General features: G+C 36.0%; 1 protein-coding gene across 1 annotated transcript; it reads left to right on the top strand.

Annotated features, from left to right (window-relative positions):
• Positions 1 to 8,412: 8,412 nt before the first annotated feature.
• LOC135221791 (perlucin-like protein) lies at positions 8,413 to 13,279 on the top strand. The gene is made up of 6 exons (XM_064259645.1): positions 8,413 to 8,649; positions 8,880 to 8,936; positions 9,947 to 10,105; positions 10,567 to 10,672; positions 11,237 to 11,341; positions 11,778 to 13,279. The coding sequence occupies exons 1-6, from the start codon at positions 8,490 to 8,492 to the stop codon at positions 11,809 to 11,811; spliced, it is 621 nt and encodes a 206-aa protein (XP_064115715.1). The 5' UTR covers positions 8,413 to 8,489; the 3' UTR covers positions 11,812 to 13,279.
• Positions 13,280 to 26,832: the final 13,553 nt, after the last annotated feature.

Genomic DNA, 26,832 nt, shown 5'->3' on the forward strand with positions numbered 1-26,832 from the left:
CTGATTCTTCACCATTTATTATGACTCTATGATTTCTATTAGTTAGCCATTCTTCGATCCAGTTTGCTATTTCTCATACAGTTCCTAAAGCTCTCACTTTTGTCAATAGTTTCTTGTGTGAACCTTTGTCAAATGCCTTTTGGAAGTCTAAGTAGAATATATCTATCGCTCTACAACTGTCGTAAATACCAAGCATGTTATGAAAACACTCAAAGAGGTTTGATAGGCAGGATCTGTTTTGTCTAAAGCCGTGTTGATTGTTTAACAAGTTGTTTCTATTAATGTGATCCACAATTTGATTTGCAATTATGGACTCAAAGATTTAGTTGGGGTGGGGGGATGTGGGGGGGGGACCCATTGAACCAGAGAGTCTAGCAGAAGACATGGCATGGAAAATTAAATAATTCCATTGCACAATTAAATCATATTTAGTAACATGACTCCCGGCTACGATCGAAAGAGAGGTGGGCGGTTGGAATAATAAGACATATGCAAACAACGCAATAAAGCGATACCAAAAAGAATATCAACTATACACTTGTTAATGCAGGTAATTTGGCTACCGCAATAATTGCAATAAATATTCTAAAAGTTATCGCTTTTTCGCACATAAATTTGCATAACTACAAATAAATAGAAAACTTAAAACAATGTAGCAATTGTAGCAATTCCAAGAAGTATTTGTTGTCGAGATAAAAAGTCTGAAGATGAAATCAGGAAGAGGATATATGCTACTGGCACTCGCCTACTACAAGGGCAGAAGAGAAGAGCCATCAACCTGAAATTGAATCCCCGTTCGAACAACTTGCAGATGCAGACGTTTTCTCCTTCCACTAAATTGCCTCGGGGATCAAGGAACACGGAAATGTTTTGACATTTCGATTCAAACTAATGATGTTTTCTGTCTGGAGGGAGGAAAGGCACTTCATGGCGTTTTTCGGTTCGAGAGAGTGAGCGCGCTATTAACTATGATCAGATGATGAATAATCCTTTGGACAAAAATCCATTTATGCAATGGAATTATAATTGCATAGTACTACTGTATTTCACCTGATTACGTGAACATCATAGGCTCTTTACATAGCGTAGATGGAAAAACGTCATATCTTCTTATCAAATAATTTCTTGAATATATAAGAAAATAATACGACAGAACTCATTTTGATTCCCTCCATATCTCTGTTTTTCAAATTTTCATGAGAGCTTAAAACACCAAATATTATATACCTCATAAAAGAACTTACTATGTAGGTTATACGATACCCAGGTTATTCTGATAATTTCTTCAGAAAATAAGTTTTCTTACCAAGGTTGAGGCCGGGTTTGGGAAGAGGTGCTAGAAAGAATGATGATAATTATTAGGTAACACCATCTATGATCCCTCAAGGCATTATGAATAAAGGTCCGGTTTCATGAAAATTACAATTCGTCGACTTTGGCTATTTACTTTTAAGTAAATTCTGCAGTATCAACATAAATTCTCTACTACTACCAATCTTCTCAGTGCCATGTGCGAAGGACAGCCACATTCAAATGGCCCCTTGCTAAGTAATAGGTCCTTACTCCTAGCAATGTACAAATGTAACATCACTGAGAACTTTGTAATGCAAATGCCCATGAGACAGTCACCTTATGTTCAGTAGGATGGAATAGGCCCTAGAGATCATATCGAAAGAAACGATATACCGCGTCTTGAGTGACTCATGTTCATAGGATTCATGATAGGCAGAGAATTATTTTTTTTTTATTTTTTTTTTATCTGAATATGTGCTATTTTAGACAAGAAAAAATTTAGTTCCCCAAAGCCACCTCGCTTCAAATTAGCGGAAATTATATTTGTCTAGTTTTTCTAAGGACACACCAAATTCAGACATTAAGATCTACTACAACCATACCCTTTCAAAAGTTGAGAAAATATAAAAATTATTCACTTAAAACGCAAATCATGTATATGTTGTAGAGAAAGAAGACATTACAAAATGGAGTCTCAAACAACAAGAATTTTTTTTTTTTATTCCAAATTAAATTGTCTAGTTGCTGTTATCAATAGGCAACGAAAATTTTTCTAGTACAAAAGCTGAAGCAATGAAGATTACTATCCACTAATATTCAAATGCACACGAATGTATATGTGTGTTTGTATGTATATGTGCATATGTACATATACACAGTAAAAACAAAGCTCTGGTGCTAAAAGAAAAATAAAACTTTAATGACAACTGAAGTGGAATAAAGACGTTCTCCTGTGACACGTATTGCAATAAAGCCATAATTATAATAAACGGTTACAATATAGATGATCTAACCATGCTTCTCAAAATTTGTCAAATTTCTTGTAACCATCGTTTGTTACTATAGGAATTATTTCACAGATTAAAATATGAAATGGAAATAATTCACTAAAGGTGGTCCAAAAATAGGCTTTAATGTTAGCATTCCATAAACAACTATATCGTTTAATAATTTCATTATATTCCCGCCCCCACCCCCTGCAGGATTTAGACGATGATCTTAGGCAAGTTAATTATCACTAATGTAAAATAACATCGTACATATGCTTTTGTATTTTGAATACCTGCACGTTCGCATATACTACTATGGGTTTCACAGACAGTGCAAGCACGTTTTTTGGCAATAACTCTGTAATGAACTCTCGTATCAGTGTGAGATTTTGCTAAAGTGTATTACACCCAGTGCCGTAATTTATAAGAGTATCATGAATCACTAATTGTAAAGAATAAAGACACTTGTCCTTGTACAAAGAGGCAAAAACTCGATTAGCCAGAAATGGATTCGAACACAACAGTAAAGACCTCCGCTTACCCTCTCCCCCCACCTTCACCGCCAACCCCCCTTCCCTCACCTTCCCTTCTCTCTCTCTGAAAGTTGCTTCAGTTTAAACTTTTTTATTTTCTCCTATCTATATATCTATCTATCTGTCTATCTATCTAATAATATAGACTGTTGTATATATCTAACGAAGTCGGTTGTTAGCTGCCAGTTGACTGATTTATTTATGCATCGATCCGCTCATTTCTCTCTCTCTCTCTCTGTCTCTCTCTCTCTCTCTCTCTCTCTGTGGTAATGGTACCTAATGTAAATGGTTATTAGAGTGAGAGATATCTGAATATATGGTAGAGTAGTAAAACAATAGACACTATGGTAAAGCGACTGTTATACTTGTGGTTGGTTACCTACTTCGTAATCCTCATACGGACTCAGGGTATCAGCAATATAGTACTTGTATTACGAAGGTGAAGAAGAGATGGACATCACGGAACTTAACTGTCGGCATGGTTGGAGAAATGCGTGTCACGCAAATTTTCAACTTTTTTAGCCATGAGAAAGCCGTTAATTACCTTCAGATTGGTTTGAATCGGTAACTGGTTATAGTTACTCTGTTACAAATAAAAATTGAGTCTTTCTACCAGATCTTCATTATAGTTAAAACCTTGATTATACCGACACACATATTTTTACGTCATGACTGTTTATTTTCGGTATATATACGTATATATATATATATATATATATATGTGTGTGTGTGTGTGTGTGTGTGTGTGTGTGTGTGTGCTATACGATCACAAGTAACACGTGAAGTTTGTATATCAAGAGCCAGCAGGAAAAATGAAAAGCAGCATCACCTAGCGCTTTCGTGTATTCTTGATACACCTCATCAGGTTACAATATATATAAGAATGAAAAATAGCTTCGAAATATCATAGGTAAACATAAAAACAAAAAAGTAAAATACAGAACAATCAAACAGCCTAGTCAAGAAGCAAATGGTCCACAGCAGAGAATTACACAAAAAGGACAACAACAAATGGAAATGGAACTACTAAGCAGTCAATTACATAGTTACGAAATTGTCAGCAATACATTTCGTAAGCCAGTTATCTAGTTTATATTGTCCGTGGCTAATATTAAAAACACTACTTGACTTATATTTTATTATACTAGATTCTATAATTTTTCTTTTAATATCTCAACAAAATAAAATTTCCAATGAATTGTTCCATTTAATTGCATGATTAAAATTATTTATATGTAAAAAGAGAGCACTCGATGTATTTCCTACACGTACACAATATTTATGTTGATTTAATCTTGATGCCAGTTGTTTGCCACTTTGACCAATATATTTCTTATCACAATCTCTGCATGGAATTTCGTAAATGCAACCCGTTTGTAAATGTGGAGAGTTCCTTATTAAAACTATTCTTACAGACTGAGTGTTACTAAAAACAGCATTAACATTTAAAACTAAACATTTTTGGTAAAGAAAGAAACCTGTTGTCAAAAGGTAAAACAAGCAAATTACTAGGGTCAAAAGCCTGTACATTGTCCACTGCATAAAATGTTTTCTTAGCCTTTCATAAAGCAACATCAACTAAAAATGCCGGATACTTCAATTTAAAAGCAATATCATAAATCTTGGCAATCTCGTCTTCTCAAAATCCAGGACAACAAATTCTTAAAGGTTTTAAAAACATGGAAGAAAATACAGAGTTTAACTTTCAAATGGTGATTGGAGTAAAAGGGAATGTAAGAACATACATTTGTAGGTTTCCTAAAAACCGAAAATTTAAATCTGTTACCCTGTCTATGCACACTTACATCTAAAAATGGTAAAATTTAATCTTTTTCGCCTTGAAAAAAAAATCTAGTTGCCAAATATGTTTTTGTTAAGCTGTGGGTCGTGGTAACATTAGGCAATGATTCTTTGTTCGTTGCCATTTCAAGACATTGTTGCAGTTATAACACTGCTGGACACTGCCTCTATTTTTAATGATCGTTTGCATGAACAGGTTGACGGTATATGGCTAAAGGATCAACCATCTGTTCCATGTACAGGGTGCCTACAGGGTGTCCATAAAGTCCCAGTACCATTACAAGTATGTATTACGTGGAGCGGTACTGGGACTTTATGGACACACTGTATTTGTGTTCTCTTTAGATCGGCTCTCCAAACTGACCAACCAATTCCTCTCGTCCACTGATAAATTACATCCTAATATCAAGTTTACATGAGAGAGAGAGAGAGAGAGAGAGAGAGAGAGAGAGAAGGAGAGGAGAAGGAGATAGGAGGAGAGGAGAGAGAGAGAGAGGAAAATGATCGATTTCTATTTTTGGATGTTATAGTGTTTCGACATGGTGACAGTTTGAAAGCTTCCGTTAAAGAAAAAAAAAAATTTCCAGGTCTGGGTTCGAATTTCTATAGTACTTGTTTTGATCATCTTCAACTCGAATCAATTTCTACCTGATATTCCTATCATAAAGAAATATTGTTCTTGTATGAGTATTTTAAACTCATAGGTATATATGCTTGCCCCAGATGTCGTTCGGAGACTTGCGTATAGGATTAGGATCGACTAAACGACAGAGCTGATTCACATGATGGTGTCAGCCATCTTAGTACAAGTACTGGCTGCACTAGATTGTCCAATCGCGAATTTTCTCATATCAGAAATCACAAAAAAATGTGTAAAACTTGTATTAAATTATGCTGACTTCTCTGGTCGTCTTTGAGTCATTATTAATTAAGCAGTTATACCGCCCAAGCTGAACTGACACACCTCTGAGTAAGTAGGCCTACAGTTGTAGTAGTACTATCTGTCTCGAGTCGGATTTTTGGTTCTTCTTAATGTATGTGTTTTATAATTTGTTGAGCCTCAAGTTTATAAATTATTCGATGTGCTAATTTAACATATATTATTATATTAATATTATATTAGATAATAGATCTTATATATAAAATATACTTTTTTACCAATCTTTTTTTTTAGTTTTTTTTCAGGGGGGGGTATTTTATAGAGGGGATAATATTTTATAGGGGATGATTATATAAGTAGATAATCATATATTTATATTGTCTATAATATATAGAATATATACAGGTATAAGATATACTAGATATATATAATCAGATATATAGTATATATATATATATATGAGATATATATATGAGATAGATATATAGGGCTATCATATATAGATAGAATATATGATATATATAGTATACTATATATAATATTCTATGTCTACTAATATATATATATATAGATATTATATATAATATCTATCTAAATTAATATTATATATATATATATAATATATATATATATAATATATAGTATAGATATATATCTATATATATATATATATATAAGAAATATAATATTATAATATATTATTATATAAATATAATATATATTATATATATATATATATATAATATATATATATATTATATATATTATATATATATAGAGTCAGGTCTGGCAACAAAAAAGAACAGAAAGAAAATTTGAAAAACCACAAAAAATCACTGGAATACAGTATTGTTACCCAAAAGGTTAAACATACAAAAAAGTATAATGTACAAGTATAAAAAACGAAATAAAGCAATATTAGAAAAAACAAGTACCTACTCTAGAAGACTTTAACAAGCTCACTAAAAATGCAGCATTCTTTTCCCCCATGGTAGGTAGTACTCCATAGAGCAACTTCTAACTCGTCATCCTCTTTCTTATTGTCACAGTCCTGCAGTGTACAGGCTAGTGTTCTTACAGGGTAATACATAGTGGAAAGTTCCACGCTGGACGAGTGGTTTTCGCGCTCGGCTGCCGATCCGGTGGTCCGAAGTTCGATTCCCGGCTCTGCCAACGCGGAATCAGAGGAATTTATTTCTGGTGATAGAAATTCATTTCTCGATATAGTGTGGTTCGGATCCCACAATAAACTGTAGGTCCCGTTGCTAGGTGACCAATTGGCTCCTAGCCACGTAAAAATATCTAATCCTTCGGGTCAGCCCTAGAATAGCTGTTAATCAGTTCAGTGGTCTGGTTAAACTAAGATATACTTAATACATTGTGGATGCATGATCTCACACATTTGCAGGACATCAGTAACAATTTCCTCATCTCCATCTTCTCCAAATAACTGCTTGGTAATTTGCCCTATGTACCGGAGACAATTCTCTGTTTCCCCATCTGGAATATTTCATATCTCTGATGCATTTCCCGCCGTGCTCTTTGCAATGCACGGATGCATACTGCAGGCAAACGCTTCCAGACTGCATGGAAAACAGTTCATCTGCAACTCTCCACTTTCTCTCCCCAGGAGAGAAGAAAATTCCCGAAATATATCGTTCGAACGAATCGAGTTAACTGCTTTGATCTGTAGACAGTAACCTATTTACGTTAAACGAAAACCAGACAAGAAATAATGGATGGAAACTAAAACTGAAGAGATACAACATATCCTATTGTGGGAACATCTTTACATAAAAGATATGTGACACGTGGAATAAACCGCCACCAGAAGTTGCGAAAGCAACAGTGTGGAAAAGTTTAAAAGAAAGCTAGAATCGTTAGTAAGACACTGTGAAAGCACAGTAAAAACTGTTCCTGTTTTTCAGTGCTGCAGTCATATAGTAATACCTGCTCACTGACTGAAGGTATTTCCCTGGGCAAAAGGACGTTAGTGGCTATCAATAGATAGCCAAAAAACAGGACAACTCAATACGTATCTCACTCTACGGAAGGTGCTCAAGATATCCATTCTCTTTAAAATCCTGAGAGTAAGAGCATCGTTAGAGATATATTTTAATTCCCTCTAGGTATTTCATGAACAAAATCACCATTATGTCCCAATTTCCTGTGACACGGTAAACTTCCTGGAATAACTTCGAAAAAATTGGTTAAAAATCCAATTTTTTTTTTTTTTGTCATAAAATCGTAACATTTGGCTCGGAGAGCAGAAATAAAATTACGTATACTACACAAGAGTATCTAGAGAATTTAATTCTGAGTTAAATAAAAGTAACTTCACGAAAAATAGGATGACTTTGAGTGAAGTTATGGCTAAATGACTGAACGCATAACATGTAGCAAATTGGAGACGGCGGCCATTTTTAAAACGTGCAAATTTTGAGGTCTGGTGGACAAAGTCAGAAGAAAGCGCGCATTTATAAATGCAGGCATATTATTAGGACAAGTGTTACTGAATGCTGAAAAACAGGGCACACAGCAACAGTAACGTATGCTAAAAAACACTGACGCCATCCTCTGGTTGGGAAACCCAAGAAGAAGAACGATCTCTATTATAAGGGTTGGTGCTCTCTCTCTCTCTCTCTCTCTCTCTCTCTCTCTCTCTCTGAGAGAGAGAGAGAGAGAGAGAGTGAATGCAGTTAAGACTAGCTCATTTTGAACATGCACAATAAAGTTCTCTCACATTTTGTTTCTTTTTTTATTACTTTTTGCACCACGGCGTGTCCCTAGGGATCCTAGGAAATTATACCCTTTAAGCAAGGACTTTTATTTATAGACGAGTCGCGGGGGGAGAGGGGGGGCGCGTAGCGGCTGATGTATGTCAAGCAACGCACGCCCTCCTGATCATCTCTCTGGGAATTCAAACTTCAGAGAGAGGACGAACGCCATTAAAGCAAGTAGTACTACTAAGCTCACATCTCATACTCTACAGAGATGCAGTGTTCGAGCACGGCCGTTGCTTCTTGCTTGCGTCTGCTTGCGACCATTTTTCTCCTTCTTGCAATGGCTGGTCGCTGCCACTCGCAGCAAATGGATCATATTCAGCTCAGCAGGATTTCAGGCTCCATCGAAGACCTGACTCACGTGGTACAAGGTGAGGAGGAGAGAAAGAGAGTTGTGAATCGTGTAAATTGTTGCATTTATTCGTATTTTTGTGCTCAAAAAGGATATTATAATATTATGCACTGTAAACACCGTATTGATTCTTTAGAATTATAATGTCCAATGTTGCCACAAACCCACAGCTTAAAAAAAAAAAAAAAAAAAAAAACCAAAAAAAAAAAAAAAAAAAAATCAAACCATAGTTTCCGTTTTTACTTTCAGAGCTTTCGGAGAACGTCACCTCAGAAATCAGGAAAATTTTCAACTTATTGGCCATAGGTGATTAATCAACGATTTGTTATTCAATAATACACACACACACACACACACACACACACACACACATATATATATATATATATATATATATATATATATATATATATATATATATATATATATATATATATATATATATATATGGATAAACTGATCTTTAAAGTGATGGAAGTTAGATTTGTGAGGTCTTTATATGCAGACAGATAAGCAAGAGGCAGAGAGAGAGAGAGAGAGAGAGAATGAATACTTAGGTGTGAATTTAACCAAGTACACTCCACAGAGGAACAGAGTGAACAAATAGATCTTCGCGAGAAAAGCTGACAACGAAGGAACTCTCAAACAGCTGGTGTCCTCTCAAGATGGAGTCGGTCATTTGAAAGTCTGAACGCAAGGCACAGGAGGAGGCAATATGGCTGACACGAGAATGGAAGTTGTTGAAATCTGAGAAAGAAAACCTGTCGAATTGACTGCTCAAGATGTGAAGAGGGAAACTGATTGAGATAATGAGCTATGATGGTGTCAGCTTAATCGAGTGTTTGGCCAGGGTGTGTAAGGTGTGTCTGGACTTTGGAAAGATTCAAAGGGATGGGTCTAGGAAGAAATGGTTCCTTAGAATGAGGGAAGAGGTGATTCTGTAAGAGTTTAAAAGAATATGTAGTGCTATTTTCACTTAAAAGATGACAAGATAGATCTTAGAAGGTTTAATAAGGGAACAATGCAAGTATTGTGAAGAGACGGTTAAGAAACTGTTACCAAAGCAGTAAAGGAAAAAAGCAAAGAAGCTACAGAGTAGAATATAAACGGGTGAAAGTGATTAAAGTTTTGATGGTGAAAGCAGACCTTGTGCTGGAATTAATAGGCAACTTTAGAACCACCTACAGTGAGTCATGCAAGAGACCATGTGGGTCGCACTTAGCATTGCCCAATGAGGAACTAAACCAGAGATAAACCATCTTAAAAACTGATATGACATTTAATGCTGCTAAGAAACATCTTACTTTGACTTCCAGATCCTCTTTACTGTGAAAACGGTTGGCTGAAGCTGAGATCCTCCTGTTACTTCGTTGGCAAAGACACCAGCAACTGGGAACGGAGCCGTCAGAAATGCTTAGCCTTGGATTCCGACTTGGTCAAAATCACTCGCGATGAGGAGTACAACTTCCTCCGTGGTGAGTACAAGTGACTGTGAGTTTAAATACTATTCAGGCAGCCAATACGGTGGTACCATCAACTTTGCTTCATCAGACAGGTAAGTCACTGATCTAAGTTCAAATAGACCCAGCCAAAGACTTTGATCTTTAGTGCATTTAATATTACTGAACACAATGCACTTTATAAGGAAGTTGCTGGTACTATATACCTGTAAGCCCTGTGGGGCGCTAGATATCATCAAGGCTGTCCTTTCCTTTACTGGTACCAGCTGGTACCCCAAAAAAAGAATCTTTCAAATGAGTTACACAGGAGCAAAGCTACATTATATATATCACAAACTTCAAACAAATTACAATTCACCTATTTCCATAGAATTTTTTGACACCTGAATTATCTTCTGTTTTCTAGAATTGACCCATGAGACGAACATGAAGAACCATACTTTCCCTTTCAATCTAATCAGTTCTTCTCTTTGCAGATCTTGCAAAAGGTCACAACACCTATGTGGGACTGAGTGACCTGCAGGAAAAGGGGATCTACAGATGGGTTGCAGATGACACCATCCACCAAATCGTTGAATCATGGTAAGAGCTGGAATTATGGCAACAGGAATTCATGATTCATGAGATAGTACTACCTAGATCAAAAAAAGAGCGTTAGGCTTCTTCAAGAAAACTGAGAGGAAGAAGCATAATTCGAACTCTATCGTGCAGTAGGGTCACAGACTCACTGGATCACAATTCGACTACTGAGAAATGATAACCAGAGTTAGACAAAGGACCATTTATCACTCTCCACAGTATCACGTAATGTATATTACAGGCAGTGCCCCAATACTTGAAATTCCGACCACAGGTAGGCCTGTGTTCTGAACTTTTGCTAGAAGATCAATCCATTCAAAAGTTATTAAGCATTACTGATGAAACAGATTTCAAAAATGTATTAGGCTTTTAGATAGGACCCTTAATTTTCCTTTATCTTATGCTCTTCATTCCTTGGACATGGTATTATAATTCCTACCCTCAGGATTAGGCACAAGTGGTGGAGGACACTGGCAGCATTTTAGTACTAGAACTCTTATAGTGTTACCATTCGTAAATGACAATGGACGTGGTGTTTTTCAACATTGATTATCTTTCTCCCTCCAGGTGGGCTGTAAACGAGCCAAGTGGCTCACCAGGAGAAAACTGTATCCATTTCTATGTTGTCAGCGACGATCGCTTCAATGATATCAATTGTGGCGATGAGTTAAGGTAAGGAATTTAGTAATATTTCATTGGATGAAATCTATTCATACTGAACAAGTACACGAAAGTGGCCATTGACTTGAAATTCAAGCTTCCAAAGAATATGTTAGTTTCAACCTCTCACTGCAGCAGTAGCTGATCATGATTATGATTATGATTCCATTTCAACAGAATAGATTCATTACTTGATAAATAGTTGGAAATTCTTGTAACAAGAGTTAGAAACAGACAAAAAGTACAGCACTAACTGCCTGTGATGTGAATCCCCTCCATGACTACTTTCTGAAGATTACTGTACAATGCTCTGAAAGTACATTTTCCTTTTGCTCTATGAAGCTGAGTCATCTTCACAGTCAAGAGTTTAAAAGTCAGCCAAGGTTGTCTACCTCAAAACAATTATTTCCTCTAGAAGAAGAATGATACAAACTTATTCTACCAACAGATATATCTGCGAGAAACCTGCCCAAAGGGCTTGAAACTCTGCTTCAGTGCCAGAATAAGAAATGCCCACAGACAATGAAATGGAATATGCATTAGGACTAAGATTCCTTCCAAGTGTCTACATAAAGTGAAATTGCCTGCTTTTTGTGTGCTTGTATTTCTTAAGCTGTATTCTGTTGAACAACTCCATAGTTCATGTTAACATTCTTCAATTAACAGTAATATACGGACAATGTTTAGGTTTTACTCACAAACTGATATACTTTACCTGTTTTAGAAAGGGGTCCTTCTGGCTACAAGCCACCCTCCACAGTAGTTTTCATGTGAAATGTAAGTACAGGCAGTTCCCGGATTGTCTTAAGCCGGAACATCATCAAAAATCCTAAGAAAACCTTACTTTTAATGCTTTGGGTGCATTGAAAACTATGTAAACTGCATTCTTATTGCATTTTTCATAAAAAAAACTTCAAATATTGATTATTTTGCATTTTTGGTGTTATATTTCTTCTGCCAGATGAGCATTGTAGGTGTTGTAACCCTGGAAATAATTTTTGATTAATATAATTGAAAAGCACCTTAACCCAGGAACGTCGTAAACCGAACCTGTCATGACCCGGGGACTGCCTTTATAAAACTATCTGATACCCATTTGGCAAGAGAACTGAAGTGCTCTGTGAACCAAGTTTCTTTCCAAGTAGTTGCTCTGTGATGTCTTACTCTCTCTCTCCAGGTGAGCACAATCTCAGTCTTACAGGAAAGTGGTTTTGTCATCTCAATAAATATGGTTGAACTGATTCGAAATGGGGTGGACTCTCTCTCATCAGATACTTAAGTCTTTGTGTTTCTGTAAAGTGCTATAATTCCCTAGATTACACTAAAAATAATACAAGTATTTTCAAGATGCATTTTTAAAATAATACCTTACACAACTGTGCATACTTAGGTTCCCATTCTCTTTCATAGGGGATGTCTCCTTCAATTGGACGAGCAGACTTCATCCTGTATCCCACAGGCAGCCTGTAACCAATTTCTGGTTCATTGCTTGCTTGGAACATTTTCAGATATCTTTGTATTATGCGTGCATGCTGCAATGCAGAAGTTACCCAAGCAAATTTGCAACAAAACATTCCTGTTGTTAGAGATAGAAAACTACATTTTGAATTCCCTACTAAAACAGGCAAGCAATACTCCATTGAGAGACAAAATTTCCTAAAATCTGTGAAAAAAATCAGTCATGGATCAGGGAAATATACTGCATGCTCAACTACAGTAGCTCTTTTATCTCATTGCTTTCCAATATACCTCTATGTTTTTTCACTAACACTACTTCAAGACTAAGGCCAGACATGCAAATCATATTTAGTATTCTAATTTCATACTCTAAGTACCATCCTGCATTTATGTAACATCTCACCCATCAAAATTAATATCTTAAAAGATAAGAACTACATTTGCAACATTATTGATCAGATATATAAATAAAATTTGACTCAGTTAAACTTCTTCTTGTGTTTTTCTCTCTAAAAGTTTACCTGGTTTGATACCTTTCAATCATATTACACTGACTGACAGCTTCTAATGGGTTTCACATGTGATATGACAGGACGTATATTAATGATTACTGCTGGAGAATAAATTAAGATATAAAAATTGCTGTGAGGTCCATGAGTAGCAATACTGTTGCTCTCTCTGAGCTGATATCTAATTTATGATCCAAGTGTTGCTATTCATTATTGTGTCAATTTTATATGATACAATTGTTAGTAGAGGGTGGAAAGCAAGATGGAAGAAAGGTAATATGAACAGAGGTACAGCAAAGGAATGAAAGGAGTTGCAGCTGGGGTCAGAAGGGGCGCTGCAAGGACCTTTAATTTCACATAATGTTTATATCTTCATTCATGCTTTCAGAGGCTAAAATCTGTCACAAAACCAACTTAAGTTTTAAGTCACAGACAACTGGAATGCTTTTTGGTCGTGTTGTGATCCAGTAAGATTTCCTCGAGGGAGAAAAATCTTGATTAGCGACACCTTAACTGCATAAATTTGAGGAGTCAATTACATAAATGCTTGCAAGCACCTTTAGCTGAAACCTCCCAACTACACCGTTCATGGAGACCACTGCTGTGCTTGGAGAACACTTTCTCTTATCTTTCCCTCCTTGTTTTCCTTGCATATAAAGATTGGGTCATAAAATATTGACCTTCATTCCTAACAATTCAATCCCCCAAAATACATCTGGAAAAACTGGGGTACTGTCCCACTATAGAATATATAGAATATAGGCCAAAAGCCTAGTGCTGAGATCTAATAGGTCACTCAGCACCTAAAGGGAACCTGACACTAAGTAAGGAGGTCTGAAAGGCGTAACAGGAGGTAAGCCTCACAGTTGCACTATGAATCAAGTGTTAAGAGAGGGTGGAAAGTATGATGGAGAAAGAGAATATGAAAGGAGGTACAGTAAAAGGAACAAAAGTGGTTGCAGATGGGGCCGAAAACATGCTGCCAGGAACTTTAAGTAATGCCTATTAGGGGAAGTCATAGATGTGACTGTCTGACCTGATAGTAGCCTCTATAAAAATAACACTAAACAGAAAAGTATTCACAAGCTGTTATCATAAAAAGTCATTCTTGTAGGGCAGGCCCAGTAGGGTTTGCCTTCAATAGCAAAATCTAAATTCCAGCCAACTTGATTACTTAAGAGATGCTAAATTATCACTTAAGATATGGATGGGCGCATATGATCTCTACTGGCATCTTGGATTGGAAGGGAACATAGAATCTGGACTGAAGGCGAAGCGCTGGGACCGATGAGGTCATTCGACGCCGGAGAAATTGAGAGTAGAAAGGTTTGAAAGTTATAACAGGAGGAAAACCTCACAGTTGCACTGAGACAATTGTTAGGGGAGGGTGGATAGTATGATTTAAGAGAGAGAATATGAATGGAAGTACAGTAAAAGGCAGGAAAGGGGTCGCATGCTTGGTTTCTCCTCAGTTAGCTTGTACTGGTAAGGTCCTGCACACTATTAAAGTATTTAAATAGTTTCACCAGACCACTAAGTAAAATATAGTGAACTCATACAGATGGCGTAAATACTTTTTAACTTACATCCTTTGGAACTTGAGGACAGGCTAAATTATAGAATGATGATTTGTGATGTAATATCTATAACTTTCAGACATCTAAATGGGAGGGCATGCATAGCTCCCAAATGTTGACCTGCACCTCTGTATATGAGGTTCATTCTTCGAAGTCGTCTTCCTTGTATTAATATGACAGCTTCAAGAAATGTTTAATAATCTGCAACTCGGATGGTTACATCTAGTTGTAGTTACTGAAAATGATACTTCTTCAGTGCTAACAATAACTATTCTGGCCATGAACAACTGTTAAGAGATTTCTTTGCAATTGGTTGGTCTGTCTTATAAGAGCCCTCGGGTGGGGGGGGTGGGGAGAGGTTTGGTTCAGCTTCATTTGACATCTCTACAGATTGTCATTTGCTTTTCAACAGCAAAATGAAATCCACCTGAGGCAGCCCTCATTTTTGGCCTACAAACCAACTTATGGATATATGGGCATGTTACACACTTAGTAATGTTTACACAAAAGTTTGTTTCTTACCCATTACCTTTTTTGGCATGTCACTAATTGTACATACATATATATAATATATTATTATTATAATAATATAGATATATCATATATAGATATAATATATAATATATTAATATAGACTATTTATATGTATGTAATATATATTATAAATATTATTTTTATATATATATTTATATGTATATTATATATATATATATATATATATATATATATATATATATATATATATATATATATAGTGAGCTACTATACTACTCTGCAAACCTCTATTTTCTAGAAAGCAGATAAATCGAATGCTCTTGTCTTAATAAATAAAGATGATTATGTAAATAAAATGCTAGTTTTGTTAAGTGACCAAGAAACTTATGCAGTACTGAACCATAATCCTTTAGAGAAGGTTAATAGTAGTTTCAATAAAAAACTTAAAACATTGTTAAAGGGGAAAACATGATTTAATTAAGAAATTTTGTATTGTATGTGCATCCTTGCCTTATCTTTATGGACTTATTTAAACTCACAAACAAAATAATCCTGTACGACCTAATATTAGTTCTATAGGGTCATCAACTTATAATTTGTCAAAGTGGCTTGTCAGTGAATTGTCACCTCTTATAGGAAAAATTTCTGGATTTTCAGTAAAAAATAATGTGGATTTTGTAAACCATCTCAAAAGCGAAACATTAATTACTAATTTAAAATTATTAGCTTTACTAAAGTTCCAGTTGACAACCTGATAAAATATTTAGCTGATGAGTTGGATAAATACGAATTTTCTTTGCAAACTGTCACCATTTTAGAGTTACTAAAACTGTGTATTAAGGAATGTAAATTTACTTCCAATGGTAAATTCTATGAACAGAGGTTTGGTATGACTATGGAGAACTCTTAATCGCTCTTTTTAAGGAACATTGACATGGAATTTTTGAAAAGAAACTTCTATCAAATATTTTACCTGCGAATGTTCTTTGGTTTAGGTATGTCGATAACATATTTTATGTATGGCCTTTGTGTGAGGATGTGAACCGATTTTTAATTAGATTAAATGCGCTAGTTCCCTCTATAAAGTTCACACTTGAGGAGGATAAAGATTCAATTTTTCCATTTTTAGATGTAAGTGTGCGTAGACAGGGTAACAGATTTAAATTTTCGGTTTTTAGGAAACCTACAAATGTATGTTCTTACATTCACTTTTACTCCAATCACCATTTGAAAGTTAAACTCTGTATTTTCTTCCATGTTTTTAAGAGCTTTAAGAATTTGTTGGCCTGGATCTTGAGAAGACGAGATTGCCAAGATTTATGATATTGCTTTTAAATTGAAGTATCCGGCATTTTTAGTTGATGTTGCTTTAAGAAAGGCTAAGAAAACATTTTATGCAGTGGACAATGTACAGGCTTTTGACCCTAGTAATTTGCCTGTTTTACCTTTTGACAACAGGTTTCTTTCTTTCCCAAAAATGTATAAATTTTTAAATGTTAATGCTGTTTTTAGTAACACTCAGTTTGTAAGAACAATTTTAATAGAGTACTCTCCACATTTACAAACGGGTTACATTTACGAAATTCCATGCAGAGATTGTGATAAAAAATATATTGGTCAAAGTGGCAAACTACTGGCATCAAGATTAAATCAACATAAATATTGTGTACGTGTAGGAAGTACATCGAGTGATCTCTTTTTACATATGAATAATTTTAATCATGCAATTAACTGGAACAATTCAAAGGAAATTTCATTTTCTAGAGATATTATCAAAAGAAACGTTATAGAATCTAGTATAATAAAATATAAGTCAAGTGTGTTTTTAAAATTAGCAACGGACAATATAAACTAGATAACTGGCTTACGAAATGTATAGTTGACAATTTCATAACTATGTAATTGACTGCTTAGTAGTTCCATTTCCATTTGTTGTTGTCCTTTGTGTAATTCTCGGCTGTGGACCATTTGCTTCTTGACTAGGCCGTTTGATTGTTTTGTATTTTACTTTTTTGTTTTTTATGTTTACCTTTGATATTTCGAAGCTATTTTTCATTCTTTTATATATAGTACCCTGATGAGGTGTATCAAGAATACACGAAAGCGCTAGGTGCTGCTGCCTTTCATTTTTCCTGCTGGCTCTTGATATACAATCTTCACGTGTTACTTGTGATCGTATAACATACACACACACACATACACACGCACACACACATGATATATATATATATATATATATATATATATATATATATATATATATATATATATATATATATATACCCAAAATAAACATTCATGACGTAAAAATATGTGCGTCGGTATAATCAAGGTTTTAACTCGAATGAATATCTGGTAGAAAGACTCAATTTTTATTTGTAACACTGAGTAACTATAACCAGTTACCTATTCAAACCAATCTGAAGGCAATTAACAGCTTTCTCATGGCTAAAAAAGTTGAAAAGTTGCGTGACACGCATTTCTGCAACCATGCCGACAGTTAAGTTCCGTGATGTCCATCTCTTCTTCACCTTCGTAATACAAGTACTATATTGCTGATACCCTGAGTCCGTATGAGGATTACGAAGTAGGTAACCAACCACAAGTATAACAGTCGCTTTACCATAGTGTCTATTGTTTTACTACTCCACTATATATTCAGATATCTCTCACTCTAATAACCATTTACATTAGGTACCATTACCACAGAGAGAGAGAGAGAGAGAGAGAGAGAGGATCGATGCATAAATAAATCAGTCAACTGGCAGCTAACAACCGACTTCGTTATATATATACAACAATCTATATTATTAGATGGATAGACAGATAGATAGATATATAGTGGGGGAGAGGGTAGGCGGAGCTCTTTACTGTTGAGTTCGAATCCATTTCTGGCTAATGGAGGTTTTGCCTCTGTACAGGGACAAGTGTCTTTATTCTTTACAATTAGTGATTCATGATACTCTTATAAATTACGGCAGTGGGTGTAATACACTATAGCAAAATCTCTACTGATACGAGTGTTCATTACAGTTATTGCCAAAAAACGTGCTTGCACTGTCTGTGAAACCATAGTAGAGTGAAACAGTATGTTCTCGCAAGACCTATTCCTGGAAAAACCTGTAATAATGAAATAAAGAAAGAAAACGATGGTACATACCAGTAGCGAAAGGAAAGCATGCTGCATGTGCTCATGATTGTAAGATTATTCTGTTATTTAAAGTTACATAAATCATGTACAAACACTGTCGAGCAGAGACCGGCACAAGCAAATGTTTAACATTGAAGCACCATTGTTTTTCGTCAACCAATAATACCAATTCCTCTACTTGATTGATGTGTAAGAGAGAGAGAGAGAGAGAGAGAGAGAGAGAGAGAGAGAGAGAGACTACTACTATGGGTTTCAGAGACAGAGCAAGCACGTTTTTTGGCAAAAACTCTGCAACGAACACTCGTATCAGAACGAGATTTTGCTATAGTGTATTACACCCAGTGCCATAATTTATAAGGGTATCGTGAATCACTAATTGTAAAGAATAAAGAGACTTGCCCCTGTACCAAGAAGCAAATACTCCATTAGCCAGAAATGGATAAGAACACAATAGTAAAAAGCTCAGCCTACCCTCTCCCCCACCTCCACCGCCACCCCTGACCGTTTTCCTTCCCTCACCTTCCCGTCTCTCTCTGAAAATTGCTTCAGTTTAAACTTTTGTATGATTTTTCTATCTATCTACCTATCTATCTGTCTATCTATACATTGTTGTATATACTTAACGATCCAGTCTGTTGTTAGCTGCCAGTTGACTGATTTATTTATGCATTAATCCACTCCTCTCTCTCTCTCTCTCTCTCTCTCTCTCTCTCTCTCTCTCTCTGTGAAAAAGTTATTGTTTAAACATATTTTGTACGATTTTTCTATCTAGCTATCTAATAATAGTGTATATATCTAATAGATATATACACCAATGTAAACTATTATTAGATAGATAGATAGAAAAAATCGTACAAAATACTTTTAAAACTGAAGTAACTTGCAGAGAGAGAGAGAGAGAGAGAGAGAGAGAGAGAGACGAGCGGATTTATCAGTCAACTGGCAGCTAACAACCGACTGCATCGTTAAATATACACAGCAATGTATATTCTTAGATGGATAGATGGATAGATAGATAAATAGAAAAATCATACAAAATAAGTTTTAACTGAAGCAATTTTCAGAGAGAGAGAGAAGGGAGGGTGAGGGAAGGAAGATGGACGGGGGTGGCGGTGGAGTTTGGGGGGGAGGGGTAGGCGGAGCTTTTTACTGTTGTGTTCGCATCCATTTCTGGCTAATGGAGTTTTTGCCTCTTGGTACAGGGACAAGTGTCGTTATACTTTACAATTAGTGATTCACGATACCCTTATAAATTACGGCACTGGGTGTAATACACCATAGCAAAATCTCGTTCTGGTACGAGAGTTCGTTACAGAGTTATTGCCAAAAAACGTGCTTGCACTGTCTCTGAAACCCATAGTAGGTTACACCAAATGGATTCAGGGCCATTTGGTAAAACGTCACTCATGACGCTGGAAGTTTGAGGATGACTGTAGCCCTGAATGTCACAAGGCCCATAGCAATGGTCGTTAAGTGGTATATTAAATATTTAAGTAACTAATTTCAAACAAATCATCGTGGTTCTTACTTCGTAATTCTGTAACACTAATAACTGGCGGGATCCTCGGTAACAACACTGTAGTAAGAACCATGGGCGCTGGTTATGGATGTAATTTAGGAATAATAACTTGGCAGTTACAATGAAATCTACATATCTTTATTACCTCTAATCCCACTCCGCATTTACTTCCTGACCTTTCTGCATATGGACTTCCTGCCTTCATCCAAACCGCTAAGCAAAAGAATTTTTCTTCCCTCTACTGTGTTAATAATAATAGTAATAATGATAATAACAGCAACAACAAAAATTAAAATGAATAACAATAACTCATCGTTTGAAAAAAACAGACAAATAGAGAGAGCAAGAATACCGATTGAAAATTCCCCATTCGTATGCCAACCTAAGACTTATAAAACCCTGCTCTAATATGCAGCTTTACACCGCTATGGTGGCAAAATAACATGAATAAACATCAAGATAATAGAATACACGATGAGGCAAAAGGCAATCTGCCCTTTACGAGTTTCCTAGCGCGTGCCTACGTAAAAGTATGACAACGGCTTATGAATGCGGATTCGCCCTTCTTTTAATCACGTCACCGTCCAGAGTTTGGAAACTTATGCAAAATATGGCGTTCAGTCTAACTTTATGACGAACAACGTTCGCCACTCAAACGCCCCCCCCCCCTCCCCCGCCCCCCTTCCTCCCTCCCATCACCCTATCTCTGGAATGATATTTATAGCAAATTCACTATTAAGGGTGAACAATGGCGCACCAGTTAAGATGTCAAGGGCGCTAACATCTCTGAGCCACCATATTTAAGGGTTAACTATTATTTTGAAAACGGGTTAGAAAATACACAGCTACGTTCAATAACACGTTGCCAGTAATAAACGCAACTGAAAAGTGACACCGAACTTTATCAAACGTAACTAGGCCGAGATACGTTTTGTGCCTGACTAGGTAGGGCACCATAGAACATTTGAAATCAGCACCATTAGTGTTATCTCAAGTTAAATACGAACGCCATAGCAAGGATGAAAGCAAAGTTATCGAGATAAAACAGACAAAAATGGACAGATGGGTTGGCTGAATACCGGAAAGTGATTTAAAAAAAGGAACCAGGAAAATTTGATGCAAAAGACAAAGCCAAAGGATATTTTCATCTGCACCATACAAAAATATAGCAATCAACACCTTCAGCAAAACATAACGCCCAATGTGCCATTTTAAAGTCACAAATGATAGTATATTACCAATTTTACTTCAACAATATGACAGCCAGTTACTCATTCTTTAGGAGAAACATGGTATTAGTTCCTCAACGTTCATTATTTAAAATGCATCCAGCTCCAAAATTCATTACAAAATTCACATCATCTAAATTTACACGATGATTACCAAGTTTATAAAATTTTGGAGACACTGAAAAATAATTACACAGTCAAAAATATTGCCTCAGTATAGAGTCCGTAACCTGACATATAATAGTTAACAAACTTCGCTGAAAATATTGAACCCATTAACCGCGATAGCAATTCCAATTGCCGAAACCGATATGAAACCTTTCCATTACATTTTATTACCAATATATAGATTCCGGTGCGACACTTTATTACTCAAAAACATCACTTGGAAAAGGTTATCATAAAAGAGTAACTGACAAATTAATCTACGCAATACCTAAGCTATTGTTAACGGCACGATCATATGCACACCGAACATTGATAAGCGAATTCTGTTTAACTGCAAAAAGAACCTGGTAACTATAGACAGATTGAATGTAAATGTGCAAAAGGATATAAACCACTCCGCAGAGTACAAGTGACACTACCATATTCCAAACTATAAACGCAAAAACACCAAGGGGGCCCATAACAAAGCATACTAACACAAAAAACACACAAACTTTATATATATGTATATATATATATATATATATTATATATATATATATATATATATAGATATATATATATGGACGTCATTTAAACTGAATGGCATGTACTGGAGATATGCATTCTGGGAAGAAAATTAACAAGCTTTCCAGGAGTGTCCTCATCGTCTGGTAAGCCCAGAGAATGAACCGATACTGTTGTTTTTTTATTAAGCTGGCCTTGTGCCAGCACGGGCTCTTGCTCATAGAGCAGCCCGTAATGAATCGGTACGTGTTCCAGCTGTATTTATATGCGCATGGGGGAGGGGATTAAAGACGTTGTTGTTCCAATTTGGTGAGCTGGCTTTCTTAAATCCTAAATTTAATTATAGCCCATTTCCTGTGTAGCCTTGCCCTCGTGACCGTGGCCAAGGTTATGAGGGCAGGGGTAAACATGAGATGGAAGATAATCAAAGAATTTTAAAAGCCAGCACACGAAATTGGAACAATGGGGGTTTTTATTACCTCCCCCCCCCCGCGCGTATAAATACAGCTAGACCAAGTGTAGGGCCATTCTATGGCTACCAGACGATGAGGACAGTCCTGGAAAGCTTGTAACTTTCCTTCCCTGAATAAATATCTCCTCCTAGATAACATCCAGTGTGAATGAGGTCCTTTTATTAATCTTTTTCAATGCAGCGAACAATTGTAAGTGATTAAGTTTAAATATATAAATGTATATACATATATATTTGAGAATCGATGAACCCGAAACCGATCAAGCAATTATATCTGCATTAAACGTCACGTTTATAATACTCACACATATATGCGCATATTTATATATATATATATAATTATATATATATATATATATATATATATATATGGGTGTGTATGTATATAAATATAAATATAGTGTATATATACGTATATATATGTATACTATACATATAAAGGTAGAAGCCACGAAGAAAACAAAAACAATGTAGTGCTGTGAAAGCCTTGAGTCAAAAGATCTCGCAGCACTCCTTTGTTTCACTGTCCTTCGTGGCTTCTACCTTTATTTATATATCATCATGTTCCAAATTTTCGTGATTCAGTTATATATACATACATAACATATGTACATAATATCCGCTTGTTACTCCAAAGCCATTAGCGTATCGTCAACCTGCTGAAAAATGCATGTTACAAGTTCATGCATGTTACATAGCAACACAGACACCTGAAACTAACGACTGATATTCCAAAGCCAATAACAGTTCGGGGAAACTCGGCTAACGAGAACCCATGAAACAGCAAAGGCAATTTTCGCATTCTTTTGTTAGCAAGGCCTCACGTCTGGAATTGTGCCATTCGGAGGGATTTACATAATCATGGCACTGCTCCAGCAACTCGCACCATTGATGGATGCCAATAACTCCCATGGCCATGCAACTGTAAATTCGAGTGCCAAACGGCAGTGGGTCACTGGCTTCCTGCTGGCACTACGAAACTGTTTTACCGGTTATCACCACGGACTTTCTGAACAGACATAATAAGGATTTAGTTTACATGTATAATATAACCATTTTGTTTTTTTATACGTTCTATGGGAGTCATAGGAAACTCAGATATCCTGTGATGTGAAAATGACATAGATAATCAAGTATCAGTCAACTCGATTACCCGATGAAGCGGAAGCGAATCTGACCTTCACGAGCTTTCCGGTTTTATACATTTTCACAGATAATGAAAAACAGCAGCCTTTCACGAGGAACAATAATCGATTTACAGTTGCCGCTACAAACTGAAGTTTGAGTACTCTACGCAAGAACATAATTGATTCTGAACAAGGACGACTTTCCTCTGTCCATCAATCTGCCTATCTAGGTAAAAAGTAAACTTATAGATATTGAAACATAGCGTTCCGAAGTCTGGGTGATGAGAAATACCCCAAAAAAACGCTGTAACGGAGGCAAATAATAAAGCAGTAGGAGGGAAGATATCGCACTCCCAGAGGTTTTGTTCTTCACAAGCCTTTCTGTTTTGGTGAAATTAATTACTGGTGAAAAAAATAACAGTAAACTCTCCTTGCAATTTCCCTACACTAGTTTTGAGGGGCTACCATTTTCATGCATGACATAAATACATTGCTCAGAAATAACACCACATATTTTCACAAGCGTTCTGGCATAATTCCCTTTACAATGAGCATCATGCACACAATCTCGACGCATAAAACTTCACCAAGGCAATCGACGAACACTAACGGATTATACATTAATAAACCCATACCAGCAACAGAATGTAAATATTTTGCGTTTAGGATTCACCATTATCATTGGCACGTCATTTCTATTCCTTGCCATTTAATCTCTTTTTTGGAAGAATATCTAACATCATCTAAACTAACTTCTGTAAATGAACTTCGTAATTATCTACTGTACCTAAATCCTAATAAATCACTCAAGAAATTCACTTACATTTTAATGAATTTTCCAAATGCGCGTAAATGCCTGGGCATATTCAAGCGTAGCCACTAAATTACGTGATCATTGTCAAAATTCTATCCACCGCCAGAAGTTACTGATTTCTTTTTTATAATTCCCAGACTTGTGTACAACAATTCTAACTCCCACAACCCAGACTCCAATGATTCAAAATAAACCTATTGTAAACCAGTCACAAACAAAAGAAAACACAAACTTTAGTGAAAATTAGAGTTTTGACTTTGCAACTGGAAGAAAAACGTCAAATAATAATAACCCATTGCTTCAGAGCGCTCTATTTTCGACAAATTCTCTTTACATAATTTCGGCAAAACTAAATTACAAAGCCCTTAAAAGTCTACTAAATTCCACGGGTGAAATATCACAAAATATTATTCAATCAGATTATATAATAAACCAACCATTTGCTATTAAGAAAGAAAACGGACTTAAAAGGACATTTTATGAGCGAGCGCTGCACCCATATGAATGCCCCTCGCAAAAAGAAAAAAAAAAAATCTTCTAAATCAAATATGATTATGGAACCTTCAGCTCTACGACCATTGCCAGAACTGATGAATGTTCGCCGCTGGAATAAAATGTTTTACCGAGGAGGTCATCAACCCAGACGAGAGAGAGAGAGAGAGAGAGAGAGAGAGAGAGAGAGAAGAGAGAGAGAGAGAGAGAGAAACAAAAAACTTAGAGCTAGCTTTTATATATGTATAATATGAACTTTTTTCTAACTACCACGTCAATCCGAGCAGTGTAACCACAGTTAATGAAGAATAACGACATACTCTTACTGTAATAATTTCTTTTGCTATTATCTCCTCGTATTTTTTTTTTCATATTTCTTAGACAGATGGGGCATGATTGAAGAGATTAATGCATCCAAAAAAGAGCACTATGCCTAGGAAGTTATGTGAAAACAAAAAAAATTTATGTTATAAAAAAACAAACCCCCTTTAGATGTATCACTGGTATGATGGAGAGAGAGAGAGAGAGAGAGAGAGAGAGAGATAAAGAATTCGGAGAAAGAAAAGATATTTGCTATATTTTTAAGGTAAATATCCAGTGCGTAAACAGAAACAGTAACAATTGATGACTAAGTGACAGCAACAAATGGTTCGCAAAATGTTTCCGGCTAACGTATTTTGTCCGAGAACGCCGTTTACGGAATCCGAATCCAGAACCGTGTCGATCACGACTTTAGCGTTACAGGTATTCTGAAATGACCAAACGCTGTTGCATTTCCTCATCCTCTGGAAAATATCTTGTAAAGCCAGGAATACACAGCCAACCGGTTGTGGTACTTCCCCACGCACGAGAGACAACTTCAACCTTAAGTTCCGTAATACGGTTCTAATGGTCTGCGTAAACCATTAAGCCTGCCTTCGAGCCGAGATGATTGATGAACCAAATTGTAAAATGAATCTCCCGCCGAGAAAGAAAAGAAGTCTGGAGTCGGGAAATAATGGCTTGTATTAAGGTTAAGAAAGTGCAAGATGGTTGCTACTGAATATGAAGACTGAGAGAGAGAGAGAGAGAGAGAGAGAGAGAGAGAGAGAGAGAGAGAGATTGCAGAAAAATATTTCTGCAACCGAGATTATCTCGCTCATGCACACACATGCTACACACGCTCTGTGCAGTGTACCCCAAGCAAGAGCACATTTCCACTAGTCAGTTGTGTTAAATCTAGTTCCTCACTGGTTGAGTGGGTTCCGTACTCGCCTATCAGTCTGATACCCCGAGTTAGCTCCCGGCTGCTGTTAGTTCGGAACCAGAGGAATGTATACTGATTAGTAATTCATTTCTCGACATAATGTGGTTCGGATCCCACAATAAGCTGTAGGCCTCGTTGGTAAGTAACCAATTGGTTCCTAGTCACGTAAAAAAAAGAAAATCTAATCCTTCGGGCCAACCCTAGAGAACGGCTAATCAGCTCAGTGGTCTAGTTAAACTAAGACATACTTAAACTTGCGCTAAACCTTCCACCACGACAAGATGTAACAGGAGAGATACTGTAAACAGTGTGCATGTATAATATACTCGTTATAATTTCTAAAAGACAATAATCATTACTCGTTAGGTACACATTTTATGCGAATAACAGGAAAACCTGTTACAATAAGTAATAAATTCAACGAATAAATATAAAATATATTCAACAACAAACTACAATCAACTCTAGAAACGAGATAACACTGTACCTTTCTAAGAAGACGCAACATAGTGATTTCCCGAGGAAGCTGTGTGAAGGAAATTAGATCAGTAAATTAGTCAGAACTTGAATGATTTCAAAGTTGTTGTATTAAACGATGACCGGGTTTTGTTTACGTATAAAAGTAATCAAGAAGTTCTTACAAAATAAAAGGAGTCTTTTAATTGTTTTTTGATGATTTTTATATTAACCTTGAAAGGAAAAATAGTAAAACAATTCCGAATAATATTTGATTAGGTGT

Source organism: Macrobrachium nipponense, chromosome 3 (assembly GCF_015104395.2).
Source record: "Macrobrachium nipponense isolate FS-2020 chromosome 3, ASM1510439v2, whole genome shotgun sequence".
Taxonomy (NCBI): Eukaryota; Metazoa; Arthropoda; class Malacostraca; order Decapoda; family Palaemonidae; genus Macrobrachium; species Macrobrachium nipponense.

Coding starts and splice junctions, on each gene's coding strand:
- LOC135221791 (XM_064259645.1), top strand. CDS start 8,490: ATGCAGTGTTCGAGCACGGCCGTTGCTTCTTGCTTGCGTCTGCTTGCG. Junction 8,937..9,946: donor TTTCAACTTATTGGCCATAG/GTGATTAATCAA, acceptor TTTGACTTCCAG/ATCCTCTTTACTGTGAAAAC. Junction 11,342..11,777: donor AATTGTGGCGATGAGTTAAG/GTAAGGAATTTA, acceptor TTCTACCAACAG/ATATATCTGCGAGAAACCTG.